This window comes from Lynx canadensis, chromosome A2 (genome assembly GCF_007474595.2).
Source record: "Lynx canadensis isolate LIC74 chromosome A2, mLynCan4.pri.v2, whole genome shotgun sequence".
Classification (NCBI taxonomy): domain Eukaryota; kingdom Metazoa; phylum Chordata; class Mammalia; order Carnivora; family Felidae; genus Lynx; species Lynx canadensis.
In genome coordinates this window covers 20,612,540-20,630,402 of record NC_044304.2, presented here as the reverse complement: position 1 = coordinate 20,630,402, position 17,863 = coordinate 20,612,540, and the positions used below count along the sequence as shown (strand labels likewise).

At 50.8% G+C, this 17,863-nt stretch overlaps 1 protein-coding gene across 3 annotated transcripts in view; it reads left to right on the top strand.

Annotated features, from left to right (window-relative positions):
• POC1A (POC1 centriolar protein A) overlaps nt 1-17,863 on the top strand; it is a 94,193-nt gene that overhangs the window by 13,436 nt on the left and 62,894 nt on the right. The window contains exons 1-6 of one of the 3 annotated variants that reach the window (XM_030306932.1): nt 5,676-5,775; nt 9,053-9,137; nt 10,099-10,270; nt 10,647-10,826; nt 11,732-11,839; nt 12,777-12,892. In XM_030306932.1, the coding sequence (XP_030162792.1) occupies nt 5,758-5,775; nt 9,053-9,137; nt 10,099-10,270; nt 10,647-10,826; nt 11,732-11,839; nt 12,777-12,892 (679 nt within the window). In that variant the 5' untranslated portion in view covers nt 5,676-5,757. Of the gene's footprint in view, nt 1-5,675; nt 5,776-9,052; nt 9,138-10,098; nt 10,271-10,646; nt 10,827-11,731; nt 11,840-12,776; nt 12,893-17,863 lie in introns of those variants that run through there. The other 2 variants (XM_032592196.1, XM_030306933.1) reach the window with 2 other exon arrangements.

Below are 17,863 nucleotides of genomic sequence, written 5' to 3'. Positions count from 1 at the left end.
AATAAAATAGAGGGAAGGCAGGTTGGCATTTTAAGTAGGGTGGCCAGGGAAAGCCACACTGAGAAGGTGACATACAAACAAAGTCCTGAGAGGAGTGATGGGTTGAGCCAAGTGGACACAGGGACAATAGCCAATGCAAAAGTCCTGAGATGGGAGAACGCTTGGCACATTCCTATTCAAGGAACAGCAAGAAGACCAATGTGGCTGGAGCAGAGGCAGTCAGGGGAGAGAGGTAGGAGCAGAGGCAGAGAGGTGTCAGTGAGATTGTGGGAACAGAGGAGGTATGTGATGTGGTTGAGGTCACAGTAAAAAGTCAAATGTATTAAGTGGCAGCTCAGTATCCAGCTCTGATACTGATTAATAGCTCACGGAATCCTTCCTCCCCCATTGTGGCAGGTATGTTACGAGTATTTTACAGTCAAGGACATGGAGGCTCAGAGAGATGGTGTAACTCCTGGTAGGTCACCCAGCATGAAGTTGGCAGGGCCTGGGCTCACCCCAAGATATGCCTGATGCTGGGACAAGCCCTGAGCTGCCGTGCTCAGTTTCAAGCCAGGCCGCAGTGCAGGGCTGAGTGACAGAACTGATGGGGTTTTCCAGGCATGGGTTGGACTGGGCTATGCAGGTGGGTGTGATCCCTACCTTTCCTCCTGCTTTCTCTGCCCCACCCTGAGGTGTTGGCTTTTGGGCAGGGGGTCTGGGAGTGATGACAGGGGGACAGTCTCTTGCAGGGGTGCCTACCCATGGGCTTTATACCAGGATAGAAACATTCTTGCCACAAGGGGGCTTGAAAAAGAAGCTCTCTTCTAGTCCCCCTCAACATTGAGGCCAGCAATGTTGGCTCCTCCAACGTTGAGCAACTTGAGGGACTCCCCCACCATGAGGGACTTAGATAGAAATGGAGTCCAATCTGATGGAGGTGGCACAGGGTGGGAGCTATTCAGTCAAACAGGGGAGGCACCAATCTTGGTTTATGCAGGTTGTGCCAGTGGTGGATCCTGGCTTGTCTCTATGGCGTTGGCGGAATGTGGTGTTGCAATTTTTGGAGACTAAATGAGCCAGAGTGGGTGGGGCACCCCCAGCTCCTCTTCTGATGGGTAAGGATAGAAAATAGTGGGATGTGGAAAGACCAGGGAGGATGAGTAAAATCTTAGAGTGCCTGTAACTTTGAGCAAGCGTGACATTTGAAAATCATTTTACAAAAGGGTTTCTCTAAATTCAGTTTTGTAGACTGTGAGCTTCTATAGACCAAGGGTGTTCCATAGCTAAAATTATACAAACAAAACAACAAAACAAAAACAAAAACACTACCAATAACAACAATAAAAGAACTCTGATTTTAATGGATAGATTTTTCTGTATTTAATTTTTTTCCTTAATTTTTTCACCTTAAGTGTTTGCATAGCAGGCAATAGAATAGCTGAATAAGGTGAAGTTGGTGGGAAAACTTGAAAATCATCATTTGAACAGTGTTGAACAACTTCTGGGTATATGAATGATACAATACTTGAATTTTTAAAAATGTTTATTTTTTTTAATTTTTTTATATTTAAAAAAATTTTTTTTTTCAACGTTTATTCATTTTTGGGACAGAGAGAGACAGAGCATGAACGGGGGAGGGGTAGAGAGAGAGGGAGACACCGAATCGGAAACAGGCTCCAGGCTCCGAGCCATCAGCCCAGAGCCCGACGCGGGGCTCGAACTCGCGGACCGCGAGATCGTGACCTGGCTGAAGTCGGACGCCCAACCACCTGCGCCACCCAGGCGCCCCAAAAATGTTTATTTTTGAGACAGAGTGTGTGTGTACCATGCGCATGGCTGAGGCAGAAAGAGACACAGAGGATCTGAAGCGGCTTTTGCGCTGACAGTAGAGAGCCTGATGTAGGGCTCGAACCTATGAACTATGAGCTATGACCTGAGCTGAAGTCGGATGCTTAACTGACTGAGCCACCCAGGCACCCCACAGTAAATGTTGTTTTAAGGAGAATTTTGATATCTAAGTTAAATGAACCTGAACATTTGTAATGTAAAGAAACCTATGCCAAATCACCTTGAAAATGAGATTAAATGTATCTCCGTTTCTTCTTTATGGCCCCAGACTTTTCAGGTCCAAAGGAGAGATCCACTCCTCTCCATGCCAGCTATCTACATGTGCCTTTTTCTGAATATGTTCTGGTTTGAAGGTCCACGTAGACACCACCTTAGGTCTCAGGATGTAGTAAGAAACCTCAGGGCCTGGCCAGATCCTAATCAGTGTTGGAGTCTGGCCAAACTGGCCTGTCCAGGGGAGGTGACAGAAGGTTCCTGAATATTGCAAAACATCCGGTCCAGGTCAGTTCCAGGTTGGGAAGATGCCCGGAGCAGGGTTGAAGGTCTAGACAAGGACAGCCTGGACTTTCCACAGCATAAAGTGAGCAGGGATGGCCTCTAGTGGCCAGGCCCCTAGAAAGTCTCCTTCTCTTTTATTTTTTAATTTTATTTTTTATTTTAATTCTAGTGTAGTTAACATACAGTGTTATATTAGTTTCAGGTGTATGATATAGTGATTCAACAATTCTATACATTATTCAGTGCTCATCGTGGTAAGTGTATCTCTTTACGTATTTCACCCATCCCCCTACCCACCTCCTCTCTGGTAACCACCAGTTTGTGGGGTTTTTTTTCTTTGTTCTTTTGTTTGGTTTCTTAAATTCCACATATGAGTGAAATCATATGGTATTTGTTTTTCTCTGTGACTTATTTCACATAGCATTACACTCTCTAGATCCATTCATATTGCTGCAAATGGCAAGATTTCATTCTTTTTGATGGCAGAGCAACATTCCATTGTATAAATACAGCACCTCTTCTTTATCCATTCATCTACCGATGAACACTTGGGCTGCTCCCATAATTTGGCTATTGTATATAATACAGCACTAAACACGGGGAGAGGCCTATATCTTTTCAAATTAGGTGTTTTCGTATTGTTTAGGTAAATAAAAATATGGTAGTTCTATTTTTACTTTTTTGAGGAAACTTCTGTTCTCCACAGTGAGTGCACCAGGTTGCATTCCCATCAACAGTGCTTGAGGGTTCCTTTTTCTCCGCATCCTTGCCAACACTTGTTGTTTCTTTTGTTTTTGATTTTAGCCATTCTGACAGGTATGAGGTGGTATCTCATTATGGCTTTAATTTGCATTTCCCCTATTGATGAGTGATGTTGAGCATCTTTTCATGTGTCTGTTGGCCATCTGTATGTCTTCTTTGGTGAACTGTCCATGTCTTCCACCCATTTAAAAAAAATCTTTTTTAATATTTATTCATTTTTGAGAGAGAGAGAGAGAGCGTGAGTGAAGGCGGGGCAGAGAGAGACAGAGACACAGAATCTGAAGCAGGCTCCAGGCTCTGAGCCATCATCACAGAGCCTGATGTGGGGCTTGAACCCATGGACTCGTGACATCATGACCTCAGCTGAAGTCGGACGCTTAATCAACTGAGCCACCCAGGCACCCCCAAATTATTTTTTTAATGTTTATTTATTTTTGAGAGAGAGAGACAGAGCACAAGTTGGGGAGGGGCAGAGAGAGAGGGAGACACAGAATCTAAAGTATGTTCCAGGCTCTGAGCTATCAGCACAGAGCCCGACGTGGGGCTCGAACTCATGAACAGTGAGATCATGACCTGAGCCGAAGTTGGATGCTTAACTGACTGAGCCAGCAGGGTGCCCCCTTCCACCCACTTTTTAAAAATGTTTTATTTATTTATTTATTTATTTATTTATTTATTTATTTATTTATTTATTTTAATGTTTTTATTTATTTTTGAAGGAGAGAGAGACAGAGCATGAGTGGGGGAGGAGCAGAGAGAGAGGGAGACATAGAATTTGAAGCAGGCTCCAGGCTCTAAGCTGTCAGCACAGAGCCCGATGTGGGCCTCGAACCCCACGAACTGTGAGATCATGACCTGAGCCAAAGTCGTACGCTTAACCGACTGAGCCACCCAGGCGCCCCTTAAATGTTTATTTTTGAGAGAGAGAGACAGCGTGAGCACACAAAGTGGAAAGGGGGCAGAGAGAGAGAGGGAGACAGAGAATCCAAAGCAGGCTCCATGCTGTCAGCACAAATCTGGATGTGGGGCTTGAACCCATGAACCCATGAGATCATGACCTGATTCTAAGTTGGTCGCTCAACTGACTGAGCCACCCAGGCGCCGCTGCCCATTTTTAATTGGATTATTCAAATTTTTGGTGTTGAGTTGTATAAATCATTATATATTTTGGATACTAACCGTTTTTTCAGATATGTCATTTACAAATATCTCCTCCCATTCAGGAGGTTGTCTGTTAGCTTTGTGGATTATATTCTTTGCTGTGTAGGAAGTTTTTAACCTGATATAATCTCAATACGTTTAATTTTGCTTTTGTTTCTCTTGCCTTAGGAGACATATCTAAGAAATGTCTCCTTTTCTTTTAGAGATGGAATTTATTTTTTTTTAATTTTTTTTAACGTTTACTTATTTTTGAGACAGAGAGAGACAGAGCATGAACGGGGAAGGGGCAGAGAGAGAGGGAGACACAGAATCGGAAGCAGGCTCCAGGCTCTGAGCCATCAGCCCAGAGCCCGACGCGGGGCTCGAACTCACGGGCCGTGAGATCGTGACCTGAGCTGAAGTTGGAGGCTTAACCGACTGAGCTACCCAGGCGCCCCTAGAGATGGAATTTATAAACCCTTCTCAGGTCTGAGGAGTCCGGAGAGGGCCAGGCTGCATCACGAATTCCCTCCAATTATAAATGGGTAAACTGAGGCCTGGAGCAGAGGTATTCCTCTCCCCCATCGCCCCCGCCTCCCTCAGGTCACAGGTCACACAAGGAAGTAGCAATAACAGAATAGAATCTAGGTTTCTTCACGTATGAATGTGATTCAGAGTGACTGGTGTTCTTTTAAGTTGACACTTGTTTGTTTTTCTTAATATTTATTCCTGAGAGAGGGAGAGATTGTGAGCGGGGAAGGGCAGAGAGAGAGGGGGGGTACATTGGATCTGAAGTGGACTCACCGCTGACAGCACAGAGCCTGATGTGGGGCTGGAACCCACCCAACCGTGAGATCCTGTCTGAGCCAAAATCAGACACTTAACAGACTAAGCCAACCAGGCGCCCCTAAACCAATACCTGTTTTAAGTTCAGAGGAGCGAACCATTTAAAGAATCTCTGAGGGGCGACTAATTGGATCTTAAGGTATTGGGGGAACACCTGGCCTCCGGGGCCCTTTAAGAGGACAAGGCTACAACGACCCACGTGTCCTCCGCTTCCGGGATACTTGCTACAGGTGGTGAATCCCGGCTCACCCTCAAGGTATATTGGGAAGAGTAGTTCCACTTTCCGGCCGACGCATGGCGGCGGCCGTCTTGAAACTGCATTTCCCAGAAGGCTCTGCTTACCGTCTCAGGAACCGGGCTATGGGCCGGTGGACAGAACTCCTCATCCTGGGTTTTTAAATTTCTCAGGGGATGAGTGACGGTGGACAGAGGCCTTTGGCGGCGGTGTTCGTGGGCTGCCTGGCATGTAGGCGCTGCGCGCTGACACTGTGGAACCATCCACACAGCTCTGCTTCCGGCCGGGGGCAAAAAGCAGAGGCGCTGCGTCTCCTTTAATCGTCGTGGGCGGGGCGTGGCAACGCGACCCGCGTTGCTATTGGCGGCGGTTGGGGGCGCGGAAACTGAACCTGCCGCAACGGCCGACGCTGCCTAGTCCGGCGCCTTGGGCGCCCCGGGCCCGCCATGGCTGCGCCCTGCCCTGTAAGTTTTTGCCCGCCGGTCTGCCCGGCCTTACTTTCCCCGCCCGGACTGTGGGCGCCTGGCCGGGGCGACGGCTTCGAGGGGGAAGCCGGGTTCCGAGCCAGTTCTCTCGGGTCCTAGTTTACTGTCTGTGCAGGGGGCGCTGGGTGGGGACACGTAGTGAGCACCTTCTGCGTGCCAGACCTTTGCGGGCTCCCGGAGCCGACAAACCAGTCCCTGCTCCCAGGATTTGCATCCTAGCGGAGGAGACACTGGTACTGGTATGTTCCAACTGGAGGTCAAACCTGGGGTTAGCGCAGGGCCTCCCTTGGGCTCAGCCTCGCCATCCTGAGCAGTGGATAGCTGGGTAGGGGCCAGTTTAGCGTACCCCTTTATCGGAAGGGGCAGCCTAGGTCTGCAGCATGACCTGGGCCCGGCGCCCTGAGTCTAAGGTTCCTCCAGAGGGAAGCACTCCAAAACTCTTCTTTCTGGCCTTTGGGCTGGGTTGAGAGGAAGACTGGGTGGTGCCTGTTGGCACCCTTAGGCGTGTGGGGACTTGAGCAGAGGGCCCAGGCATAGGATCCAGGCGTTTTGACCCCTAACCTAGTGCCCTTCCCTTAAGTCCCTCCCCACTTCCTTCCATATATAAGCCACCTTTGGGGGAGATGAGGAACCACAGAGCCTGGTGGGATGAGGTGGGAAGGGTGTTGGGAGGTTTCAGGGGCCCTCTGGTCAGAGGTGGATCTGAACTTGCTTCTTCCCACTGAGCCTAGAGGTGAGCATTATCTTACCCTTGTTCTCCCAAGAGGTTCAGGTGAGGCAGTTGCTGTTCTGTTGGGGGCCCTCCCCCAGCTGCCACTCCCTTTCATGTTGAAAAGGGGACTCTGGCAGGTGTGCTGGGGGTGGAGCTGGGCACAGGGCCTTTATTCTGGTTACAGCTCTGTGGAGGTGGCAATGGCCTTGCTCTTTCCCAAGGACATTTTTCCCCCCAAGGGGAGGTTTTGTGGGCCTCCCTGGTGTGCCTGAAATGCTTTTTTGAGGTTTCTGATATTTGGGGTAGGAGGAGATGTTTGCACAGCAGGGCTGTGATTCTTCAAATGCTAAGAAGCTGCTGTTGAGTGGACAGTCTCTGGAATATTCTCTCCATGTCTTCCTAAGCAGTGACCTAAACTACTGCTTTCTTGACATTGGGCTGAGTGGAGATGATGGAAGCAGCCCTTGGGGCCTGTCCAGGCTGACCTTTGTGTTCACAGTGGGACTGAGGGTATGGAATCTGAATCCTGAGATGCAGGTTGCTGAAAGACTCCCCATTTTCTCTCTTTGGTTCTTTTAGAAAAATAGCCTTATTGGAATATTATTCACATGCCATAAAATGTACCCTTTTAAGATGTAAAATTCATTAGTATTTAGTACATTCACATTGTTGTCCAATAATCATCACTATCTAATTTCAGAACATTTTTGTCACTCCAAAGGGAAGCCTGTACTCATTAAATAGTCACTCCCCTTCTCCTCACAAATCTAATTTCATTCTCTATATATTTGCCTATTCTGGACATTTCATATAAATGAATCAGACAAAATGTGGCCTTTTGTATCTGGCTTTTTTCACGTAACATTTTCCAGGTCCATCCATGTTGTAGCATGTCTGTTTCTTTATTCCTTTTTACTGCTGAGTAATATTCTATTGTATGGAGAGATTACATTTTGTTTACCCACTCATCTCTCTTTTTTTCTTTTTTTAAGTGTTTATTTCTTTTTGAGAGAGAGAGACAGAGTGTAAGCAGAGGAGGGGCAGAGACAGAGGGAGACATAGAATCCAAAGCAGGCTCCAGACTCTGAGCTGTTAGTACAGAGGCCGACATGGGGCTTGAACTCACGAACTGTGAGATCATGACCTGAGCCGAAGTCGGAGGCTTAACCGACTGAGCCACCCAGGTGCCCCAACATTTATTTATTTTTGAGAGGGAGAGAATGAGTGGGGCAGGGCAGAGAAAGGGAGACAGAATCCCAATCACGCTCTGCACTGTCAGCACAGAGCCCAACTCAAGGGGCTCAAACTCATAAACTGTAAGATCATGACCTGAGCCAAAGTCAGACGCCCAACCAACTGAGCCACCAAGGTGCCCCTTTTTACCCATTCATCTCTTGATGGACATTTAGGTTTGTCCACGTTTTGGCTATTATAGATAATATTGCTATGAACACTTGTGTACAAGTTTTTGTGTGAACATGCTTTCAATTCTTTGGGGTCTTTACCTAGAATTTGATAACTTTTTGAGGAACAGTGAGATTTTTTTGTTTTAAAAAAATTTTTTTAAATGTTTATTTTATTTTTGAGAGAGACAGAGACAGTGCAAGCAGGGGACAGGCAGAGAGAGAGGGAGAATCTGAAGCAGGTTGCCGGCTCCGAGCTGTCAGCACAGAGCCTGACGCAAGGCTCGAGCTCACGAACTGCAAGATCTGAGCCGAATTCAGACGCTTAATCGATTGAGCCACTCAGGCGCCCCGCAAAGTTTTTTTCCATAGTGACTTTTTCCATTTTTTGGTTAAGATTATTTTGTCTGTTCTGGCTGTCTCACATTTTCGTATGAATTTTAAGATCAGCTTGTCAATTTCTGCAAAAAGTGGCCCCCGAGATTTTGATAGAGACTGTGTTGTATCTGTAGATCAGTTTGGGAAGTATTGCATTTTAACAAAATTGTTTTTTAAACTGTGACCATGGATATTTTTGCATTCATCTAGGTCTTTTAAAATTTCTTTCAATGAAGTTTTACAGGTTTTACTGTGTAAGCCTTTATTTCTCTTGTTAAATTCTTTCTTTCTTTCTTTCTTTCTTTCTTTCTTTCTTTCTTTCTTTCTCTTTCCTCCCTCTTTCCTTCCCCCCTTTATTTCTAGATTTTTTTTTTAAATTAATCTCTTCATCCAACATGGATCTCAAACTTACAGCCCTGAGATCAAGAGTCATATACTGTACTGACTGAGCCAGCCAGGCACTCCTCTTTTTAAATTATTTCGAAGTATTCTTTCTCACGTGTCATAAATAGAATTGCCATCATTTTTCAGATTGTTCATTGCTGGTGTATAGGATCGATATTTGTATGTTACTCGTGTTTGTATCCTGCAACCTTACTTAACTGGCTTAGTTTTTTTTAATGGATTCCCTAGGATTTTCTATATCCAAGACCATGCCTTGAGCATTTTTTAAACTCTTCCTATTATAGGAAGAGTCTTGGCCCTGGGGTCAAGCCCCATCCTCCTCCACATTTTCACTCATTTGACCCTGGCTGTCCCACAGGAGGACCCCTCACTGGAGAGGCATTTTAAGGGCCACCGAGATGCAGTTACTTGTGTGGACTTCAGTCTCAACACGAAGCAGCTGGGTAAGAGGAGGCGTCTTTTCCTAGGCCCTAGCTTATGAGCTGAGAAGGCTGATTTTCTACCTGGGAGGTGTGGTGTGGGGGAGGTAGGGCACAGTGAGAACCCAGGTGCTTTGTCTAGACCTGCATCTTGCTTCAGCTGGTCAGCTGTCTGGGTGCTGGGGGCTTTGTGAGCTTCATTCTACATGGCAGAGGTTGGGGGCCTTGCCAAGGTCACATAGGCTTTGAGGGTGGGACCAGCTTCTGGGCTTTTCACTGCATATATCCCAGCCACCTTTTGGGTCTGGCTTACGGAATGGCCCTAAACAGTGCTTTCTTTTCCTTGGGTCCTCCATTCTGTTGTCCATAGTATTATGGGAGCATCCAGGAGAAGGGCGTGGAGTAGAGCCGGGTACGCCTCTTCTACCACTGCCCTTGCACACCAGCTGAGTACCCCTGCTCTTTGGCCGCTTGGGGATTCATACACAGCTGTCATGGCTGCAGCTTTCTTGTTTCTGTGGACAAGGCTCTCCCTTCATCCTATGGTCAAGGTCCCCTCTCAGAGGCTGTTGGCCTTGTGATCAGTGTAGATTAAGAGCAAACTGAAGTTATTTGACCTGTCTTGGGGATCGCCAGGCTTCTGATTGATGTGGGCACTCTCAATGGTAAAAGGCCCAGTTGGATTGGACTGGCTGCCCTGTGTTGCTCTCTAGAGCCCTTAGGGTGTGACTGTGTGGGGGCCCTGTGGAGGATAAGTTTTCTCAGAGGCCATGGGTTGCAGCCCAGGGCTGGCATGTGAAGAGCATCTCTTGGTCTGGCTCCCATGTGGGCCTGCTGCTCGGGGAGCTGACGACCGGTAGATTCTCCAAACACCAGCTCAGTGGTCACTGGAAGTGTGGCCTGTCCCCTGCCCCCTTACCCCTTTGTCTTGCTGGAGGCTCAAGGCCCACTGGACCTGAGGGTCACAGCGTCCCTACTTTCTCAGCCAGCGGCTCCATGGACTCATGCCTCATGATCTGGCACATGAAGCCCCAGTCACGCGCCTACCGCTTTGCGGGCCACAAGGATGCTGTCACCTGTGTGAACTTCTCCCCTTCGGGACACCTTCTTGCCTCAGGCTCCCGAGACAAAACTGTCCGGATCTGGATACCCAATGTGTGAGTTATAGACGTTGAAGGGCTCATCTGAGCTTGGGGCCCTGGTGCCAGAGCTATCCACACTCAGGTCCCCATCCTGGCTCTGGACTTATTGTAGTGGGACATCTGCTCTGCTTCTGAAGAGGTGCCATCAGAAGCTGGAGCTCCATCTGGGCCCCTCCCCTTGGTGTTGGGAGAGGGATTCTGGGCTTACCCCAGCCATTCTGGAAGGGGTCCCATCTTGGTGCTGTTCACACACGGGCAACATGTGGGGCACGGGTGCGCAGGCCTGTGTCAACTTGGAGGGGCTCCCGAGGAGTGGGGAGAGCTTTGATGTGCTCATGGGCCCTTGTGTCACTGTTACGGGTTTCCTGAGTTGGAGTACCCACTCGTGCAGCAAAGGCGAGTCCACTGTGTTCCGGGCACACACGGCCACAGTGAGGAGTGTCCACTTCTGCAGTGATGGCCAGTCTTTCGTGACAGCCTCCGATGACAAGACAGTTAAGGTGTGGTCGACTCATCGCCAGAAATTCCTGTTCTCCCTAAGCCAGCACATCAACTGGGTCCGCTGTGCCAGGTGAGCATTGTCCTGTTGAGACCTGGAGCTTGAGAGGTACAGAGACGCTGCCAGGTGCCAGTATCATGACCTTGGGCAAACACTTTCACTACTCTTTTCTATTCCTGCATCTCCGCTTCCTCATCTGTGAAGTGGGAACAAAGACGTTGTTACATTGTAAATTATTGAGAAGCTTTAAGCTCAGAGGTGACAAGTGCATTGGTCCTTTGCCAGCCGTGATTGGCCGCCCCGACAACTGTGCTGATGAGGCCCAAAGCAAGTCAGAAGGGGCTGTTTATGAGCACTAGCAACAACAGGATGATGTCACTGCTGCCTCTATACGTTTTCTCTTCACTCTTCATGGCAGCCCTGCAGGCTAAATGGTGTCGTTGCCATTATGCCAATGAGGATGCTGAGGCCCGGAAGAGTACGGTTTCTGGTGGGGTTAATGGCAGAGCTAGGGTTTGAACCTGAGTCTGCTTCTCAGAAGTTGATTTTGCTTGAGCTGCCAGTTGGGGATCCAGGCTTCTGAGGGGGCTGGTCTGGAGGCCAGCTCTCCCTTTTGTGTGGCGGGGGGCAGTATGTAGATTCGGGGGACCTGGGAACAGGATAACGGGGCTGATGGTGGGCTTTGGACCACCTTCATGCTGCTAGCATCAGGGGTCACCCCAGGTGGTGTCGTATGCCACGTGCAGTGCTGGGGGCTTGCGCGCGCAACGCTGCTCCCTGCTTCCCGTGAGGTGGGCGCCATTCTTACCCATCTCACAGAAGGAAAGCCACTTGGCTGGGATCACTCAGGGTCAGAGCAGGGTGTGTGGCTTTGGCTGGTTCTGGGATCGGGGGGTGGGCAGTGCAGAGAGGTGGCTGTGGAGGATAGTTGTGCAGCACCCATGACAGTGGTGTGACTTGTGCCCTGCCTGGTTCAGGTTCTCTCCCGACGGGCGGCTCATTGTGTCTGCCAGTGATGACAAGACTGTCAAGCTGTGGGACAAGACCAGCCGGGAGTGTGTCCACTCTTACTGTGAGCATGGCGGGTAAGTCACCAGACCCTGTCCACCACCTGCAGGACCTAGTCGTGAGGGGCCCCAGTGGCCTCATGTGGAACCACGTCTCTGCTGCTCTCTGTCTCTGAAGTTTTTCCTATGTGAATGGGAGGTTCAGCCTCACTCCCATCCCCACAGATAACAGGAGTGTTTAACTTCAACGCCTATAATTCTTGGGGCCTCTTTTTTCCCTTCATTCTCCAGTTCTCCAATTGTGCCCCGTCTGTCTGAAAGCAGGTGAGCCTGGACCCTCCTAAATCATGTTAGTATGTCACCTATGGTGATAGTTTTATAAAGGAAAAAGCTTGTCAGGTTCTTATAAGTTCTTGGAGGCTATTCGTTTTGTGCCACATCACCAGGAGAGGGACTCACCTGCTCTGGGCTCCTCAGTGAACCCCAGCTTCTGCCTCCTCAGTTAGGCTGGGAGCCCCAAGGACAGGCTCCTCCTGAGAGCTGGCCACGATACCACTCTGGGTGTTACGTGTCGGTATATTGAGGGCCCTTGGCCTGTCTCTTGGAGATAGGTGAACCAGCGGCCCTGGGGCCCTGTTGGCCCTTTGGGACTGGGCCTCAGCTGGCAGGGCCTGCCCTGCCTCCTGCTTTGATGAGGGCACCAGCTCTAACTCTGAAAACCCCTGAGCCATCATCTGACCTTTGGGCTGAAGACACTTTCTCTACTTGTATTTAGAAGTGGATGCTGGGATTTGCTCCCTGGTGAGGCTACTTCTGGTTATTGCTAGCCACTGTTCTCACCCTCTCCTTGCTATTCCTTGGCCACCTGGTAAAGAAACAGGGCAGAAGGGAGGTGTTCTGGGTTGAGGGGACAGCCTGAGCAGGTATGCACGGGAGGGAAAGTGCTGGACGTTTTCAGGTCTGTTCTGAGCCAGGACAGCCCTCCTATAGCCTGCAGTGGCCCCTGTCTTTCCAGCTTTGTCACCTACGTGGACTTCCACCCCAGCGGCACGTGCATTGCTGCTGCCGGCATGGACAACACAGTGAAGGTGTGGGACGTGCGGACACACCGGCTCTTGCAGCACTATCAGCGTGAGTGTCCACGAGCGGGACTGTGTGGGGCCAGGTGTCGGGCTCATTGCCGTGGTGCTTAAATGGGCCTGAGGATGGCCCCGGTCAGTGGGGAGAAGTCCCAGGCCTGCTGGGATCTCCAGGGGCGAGTAGTCCGTGTTGTGGCTATGCCGGTTTTTTTAACGTTGGCCAGGAGGTGAATCATGGCACTACCTAGCATCCACCAAGCCCTTTGGTGCCTGCTTACGAGCTGCCAGGGTCTCATATGTACTGCAGGGCCAGATGAGGAGCTCTCAGTGGGTCTCCGGCCAGGGCTCTGCTCAAGCGCCACTTCTCAGGGGCTGCCCGTGCTACTGGCCTCCAGGGCTAACTCAGGTGAGGGGGCCAGGTCTGTCAAAAGAGGTCAGTGTGTGTGAGACCTTGGCCACTTTGGGCCTCATGATGTCCTCCACTGATACGGAGCCATGAGCCATATGGAGGGTCAACTTAGGCTAGAGGCCAGGACGCAAGCCCTGGAGTTGTGTCCCCTGATCTAATTGTAGCCCTTGGGAGGCAGAGCTGCAGGCATTCCACGTGGGCCGGCATCAGGCTCCAGCTGGGGGGTGGGGCAGGAGCAGACTTGGGTGTGATTAGGAGGCGCGAGCTGAGGGTACTGGAGTATGGAGCTGTCTTGAGAGCAGGTGTGACTGGGCATGGCCATGCGTCACCTCAGTGGTGGGGATGGAGCCAGGGAAGGAAGCTGGTGAGGGGCCACGGGAGGAACTGGAGGCTGTGCAAGGAGCAGATGGAGGGGACCTTGGGGGCCTGGGGCCCAGACCAGGGAGGGGCAGAGCTGGAGTTGTTTGAAAAACTGTGGTTGTTGACTTGGGACTGAGTTTAAAGTCCATGGGCCACTTCGAGAATTCACACCTGAATATGGGAAGGATGCATCTGGACAAAGGTGTCGGGCTTGGGGTTCAGAGCTCGGCTTTAAGCCCTTCCTAGCTGATTCTCAGACTGTGAGGACAGCACTTTCTTGAGGTAACCAAGGGAAACAGACCTCCTAAGAAGGGAGAGAGGCTCCTGGTCTTAAGAAGCACATGGTGGAGGGTGGGCTCTGCAGCCAGCCTCAGCATTCCTAGTTGTGTGACGTTGGACAGGTCACTTGACTCCTCTGATCACCCTGGGACAGTGATAGGGCTTCTCTCACAGGTGGCGTTGGGAGGGTAATGAGTTGGTCCACATGAAGAACTCAGAGAGTGCCTGGCACAAAACAGAAAACAAGCACTATGTTGATGATGATGCTGTTGTTGCCAAGTCTTGGTTCTGGGGTCTGGTCTGTGGGCAAGGTGAGCCGTCAGTCACGGCGTGTGCTACCCTACACCACCACCAGGTGGCAGGGGCCAGCTGCATAACTGGTTCTTTTCTCTACAGTGAGCCCTGGGGTTTGTCACAGATGCCATTTCAGACAGAGCTTCTAGAACAGAGCAGATATGGGGTCTACCCCGTCCTTGGGGACCACGCCTCTCCTTCCCCTCCTTCAGGTTTAGAGGCCTCTCTCTTTTCTCGGCCAGGCCTAGATTGGAGATTGGGCACATGTGCAAAGTTGACTAGGCGAAGTTTGGCAGGTGCAAAGGAGTGCTGGGCAGAAAGGCGCCTCTGAGTGTGGGGTCAGGAGAGATGGGAAGGTTAGGAGCATAGGCTGTTTCCGATCTGTAAAGGGGGTAGTGATAGTACCTTATGGGGTTTGTGAAGATCTATTGGGGGAGTCCACATGAGAATTATAATAGAGTGCTGGAAATATGGTTTGTACCACATAAGACTTTTATTATTACTTATTATTTTGTACTACATAAGTCTTGACACTGCAGGGAGAGGATCTCTAGGTGACCCTGGGAGGGTCCAGCCTCACCTCTGATGGATCAGGAGCCTGGGCCTGGTTGGTGTTTGTGGCATGCACCAGCAAGTACCCATTGGGGAGGACCTTGAATGCCGTACTCTGGATCATGGTCCCAAAGATGCAGCGGCAGTGGTGGGACTGTCCCATGGTTTGCAGAGTGAAGGTATGTCTGAGAGGACAGCAGTGCTGAGAGCCTATGGGAGTGGGAAGCCGGTGTGTCTGGGTGAGGGCTGGGCATCCAAGTAGGGCAGGAGTCAGGCCCAGGGGATGGATTTTGGAGATTGAGTAGAGTCAGAAGTTGATGCTGTGGGTAGGGGGCCATTCCTGCGGCTTGTGAAGGGCTCAGGCCATATCCTGGGTCCCTGCGATTGAGGAGCCATGAAAGGAAAGGTCCACAAAGCAGTCAGTGTGAGGGGTGGGAGCCCCCTCTCCCATCATGGGAGGGCTGAGGGGGCAGAACCAAGGGTACGGAGGAGGGCAGAGTCTCCCAAAGAGGGTGGTCAGGAGGTGGAGTGATGCAGAGCAGTTGAGGGGGGTGGCAGGTGCTGGAGGGAGGTCCCTGGGGTTTTTGAGGGAGCAGGCTTGGCAGTGGGTGGGGGTGGGAGTCCGTGACTGGCAGGGCTGAGGAGGTAGTGGGAGGGCTCAGGTAGCATCAGGAGCCAAGTCCTGAGGGGACCTGGGGCACATGAGGTTGACAGGCTCTGCAGAGAGATTTCAGTGAGTTTTTGTTCTTATTCTTTCCTCTGTGACAGAGCTACTCAGTGTCTCATTCCTAAGCCACCCCGATATAGATCAGAGACCTCGGGTGGCTTGGAGTACCCCATCAACAACTGGGTTTCCTCAGCTTCCTGCCCAGTGCATGGTGCATGGTACATGGTGGGTATTCACGGTGCCGCAAACTCTTCCCACTACCTCTAGACTCACCCTCTGGGGCTCAAGAAGAGCCAGGTGGATCCGAGCACATTGCTTGGGGGACATGCCCCTCACCCTCTGTGCTGCCAGAGTGACTTGGCTAGGTCTGCTCCTGGCTGGTGGCTCCCCTTAAGAGCTCCATGGCTGAACCTCTACCTGAGAGACTCTACCTAGCCCCTTAGTAGCAGCTGCTCCCCCACCCTTGGAGGTGCAGGGGCATGTGTTTGGAGGCTGATTCCCCAAGAAGGACTTCTGACCCTTTGACAGCAGACACCTGAGCTACTTTCTGTCTCCGATCCCTGGGAAACCCAGAGGAGAGTTCTTAGGGACACTGTGACACTTGGGGACTCTGGGTGAGAACCAGGCACTCCTGAGTGGGCTTTGGGCACATGAGGCTGTTGGGATTTTCTGAGACACTTCGATTCATGCTACTGCAGTGTGTGGTCAGCAATCCTAGCCTGCCCGTGTCCAGCTGCCGCATGGTTGTGCTTTATGGAGGACACTTCCTGTCCCGTGTTAGGTTGTTGGGGGTCGCTTTAGGCAACAGCAGGTAGCTGGCACCATTTTTCTCGGGAAGGAATTTCTTGGCTCTGGCCCGTCACTGTGGGGAGCAGTTATGGTTTCCCAATTCAGCAAGGAGACAGTGGGGCTGTTAGAGCCCTGGGAGCACCAGTCCCCACGGAGGTGGGTTAGGCTCCATATGCTCTGAGCCCACATCAAGGCTGTTTAAACAGCTGAGCAGCAGCCCCCATCCGGAACCCGTAATGTGGTTTGCGGTTTACAGGCACGTGCAGGTCCTGGGTGGATGTCAGGGGCTGCTCCCCATTTCACAGATGGGGAGTTTGAGGCTTGCCCACGGTCACACAGCTGGGAAGCTGGGAATCTGAGCCTCCCAGTTCAAGGCCTCCGAGTCTGACGTTCTGTCCACCACCCCTTGCTGGATTCTTACACTGTGTTGATTCTAGTCATTTACTTCCTGAGGCCTCTGGGAAGCCTTGGCTTGGCCCTCTCCAGAAATTCCAATTAGAGCTCAGAGTCCCAGGTTCTCTGTCCATCAGTTCTTTTTTTTTTTTTTTTAATTAATTAATTTTTTTTGAGAGAAGGAGAGCAGGAGTGGGAGAGGGCAGAGAGAGAGGGAGACACAGAATCTGAAGCAGGCTCCAGGCTCTGAGCTGTCAGCACAGAGCCCGACGCAGGGCTTGAACTCACGAACAGTGAGATCATGACCTGAGCCGAAGTCGGTTGCTTAACCGACTGAGCCACCCAGGCAGCCCCTCCATTGGTTCTTAACACACCCCTCTGTCCCACCCCAGCTACAGTCACGGAGGATTTTAAGGCAGCTATGCAGCTGGTGGGGCAGGCCTGTACCCTTTGCTTGGTTTTTGAGACTGAAACAGTTGGTCAGGAGACAGTGCACTGTCCCACCTGATCTGGCCAACTCATTGGCTCTTTCCCACCATCCCTAAGTGAGCATTTATGTGACAGTCACAAAGAGGAGGGTTTTGAATATCCTTCCCTGCTAGTATCAGAGCAACTTCATTGTATGAATCCATAGCCCCTCATAAACCCAAAGTCATGGGTAGTTCCAGTTGCATATTATGAGAAGTCACCCCGGGTGAAGTTAAGCTGAGCCCTTTGTGATGAGAGTGGGGTGGGACTCGGTCTGGTGTGGCCTGCTTTAGGAAGGTACCTCCTACTTGGGTACCTGGGGGTTACTCTGGGCTCCTCGGTCAGTTTGAAGCCCACTGGGCAGTAGGCCAGATTTGCCGAAGGCTTGTACAACAGAGCTGTGTGGGCAGAGTGGCTTGTGGGTACCTGGGACTCTCCTCAGGCCATGTGCTGCCCGCAAGCTGTGGCCAGTTCCCAGGGCAGGGTCTGCAGTGGCCTCGATCCCACCCTCTCTGGGTTCCTGGTGGCCTGTAGAACCTTGATGTTGGTGTACCTCTGACCTTGAGTTGGAGTCTCTCTTTTGCCAGGAGCCCACAGCTGTGCCCAAATGGCAATCCGCCATCAGTTAACACTGATAACTGCCATGGAAGCAAGAAGAGGGCCTGTAAGTTTTGGGCTTGATGAAAAGTGGATTATTCCTGCACAGTCACTGCTCAGGACTTTATGGTGGGAGCCTACCTGGGGGACTGTCACGCAGGGATGATTCTTAGGACAGGGCCTCCCTAGAATGGCTGTCCCACCTCTGTAGAGCC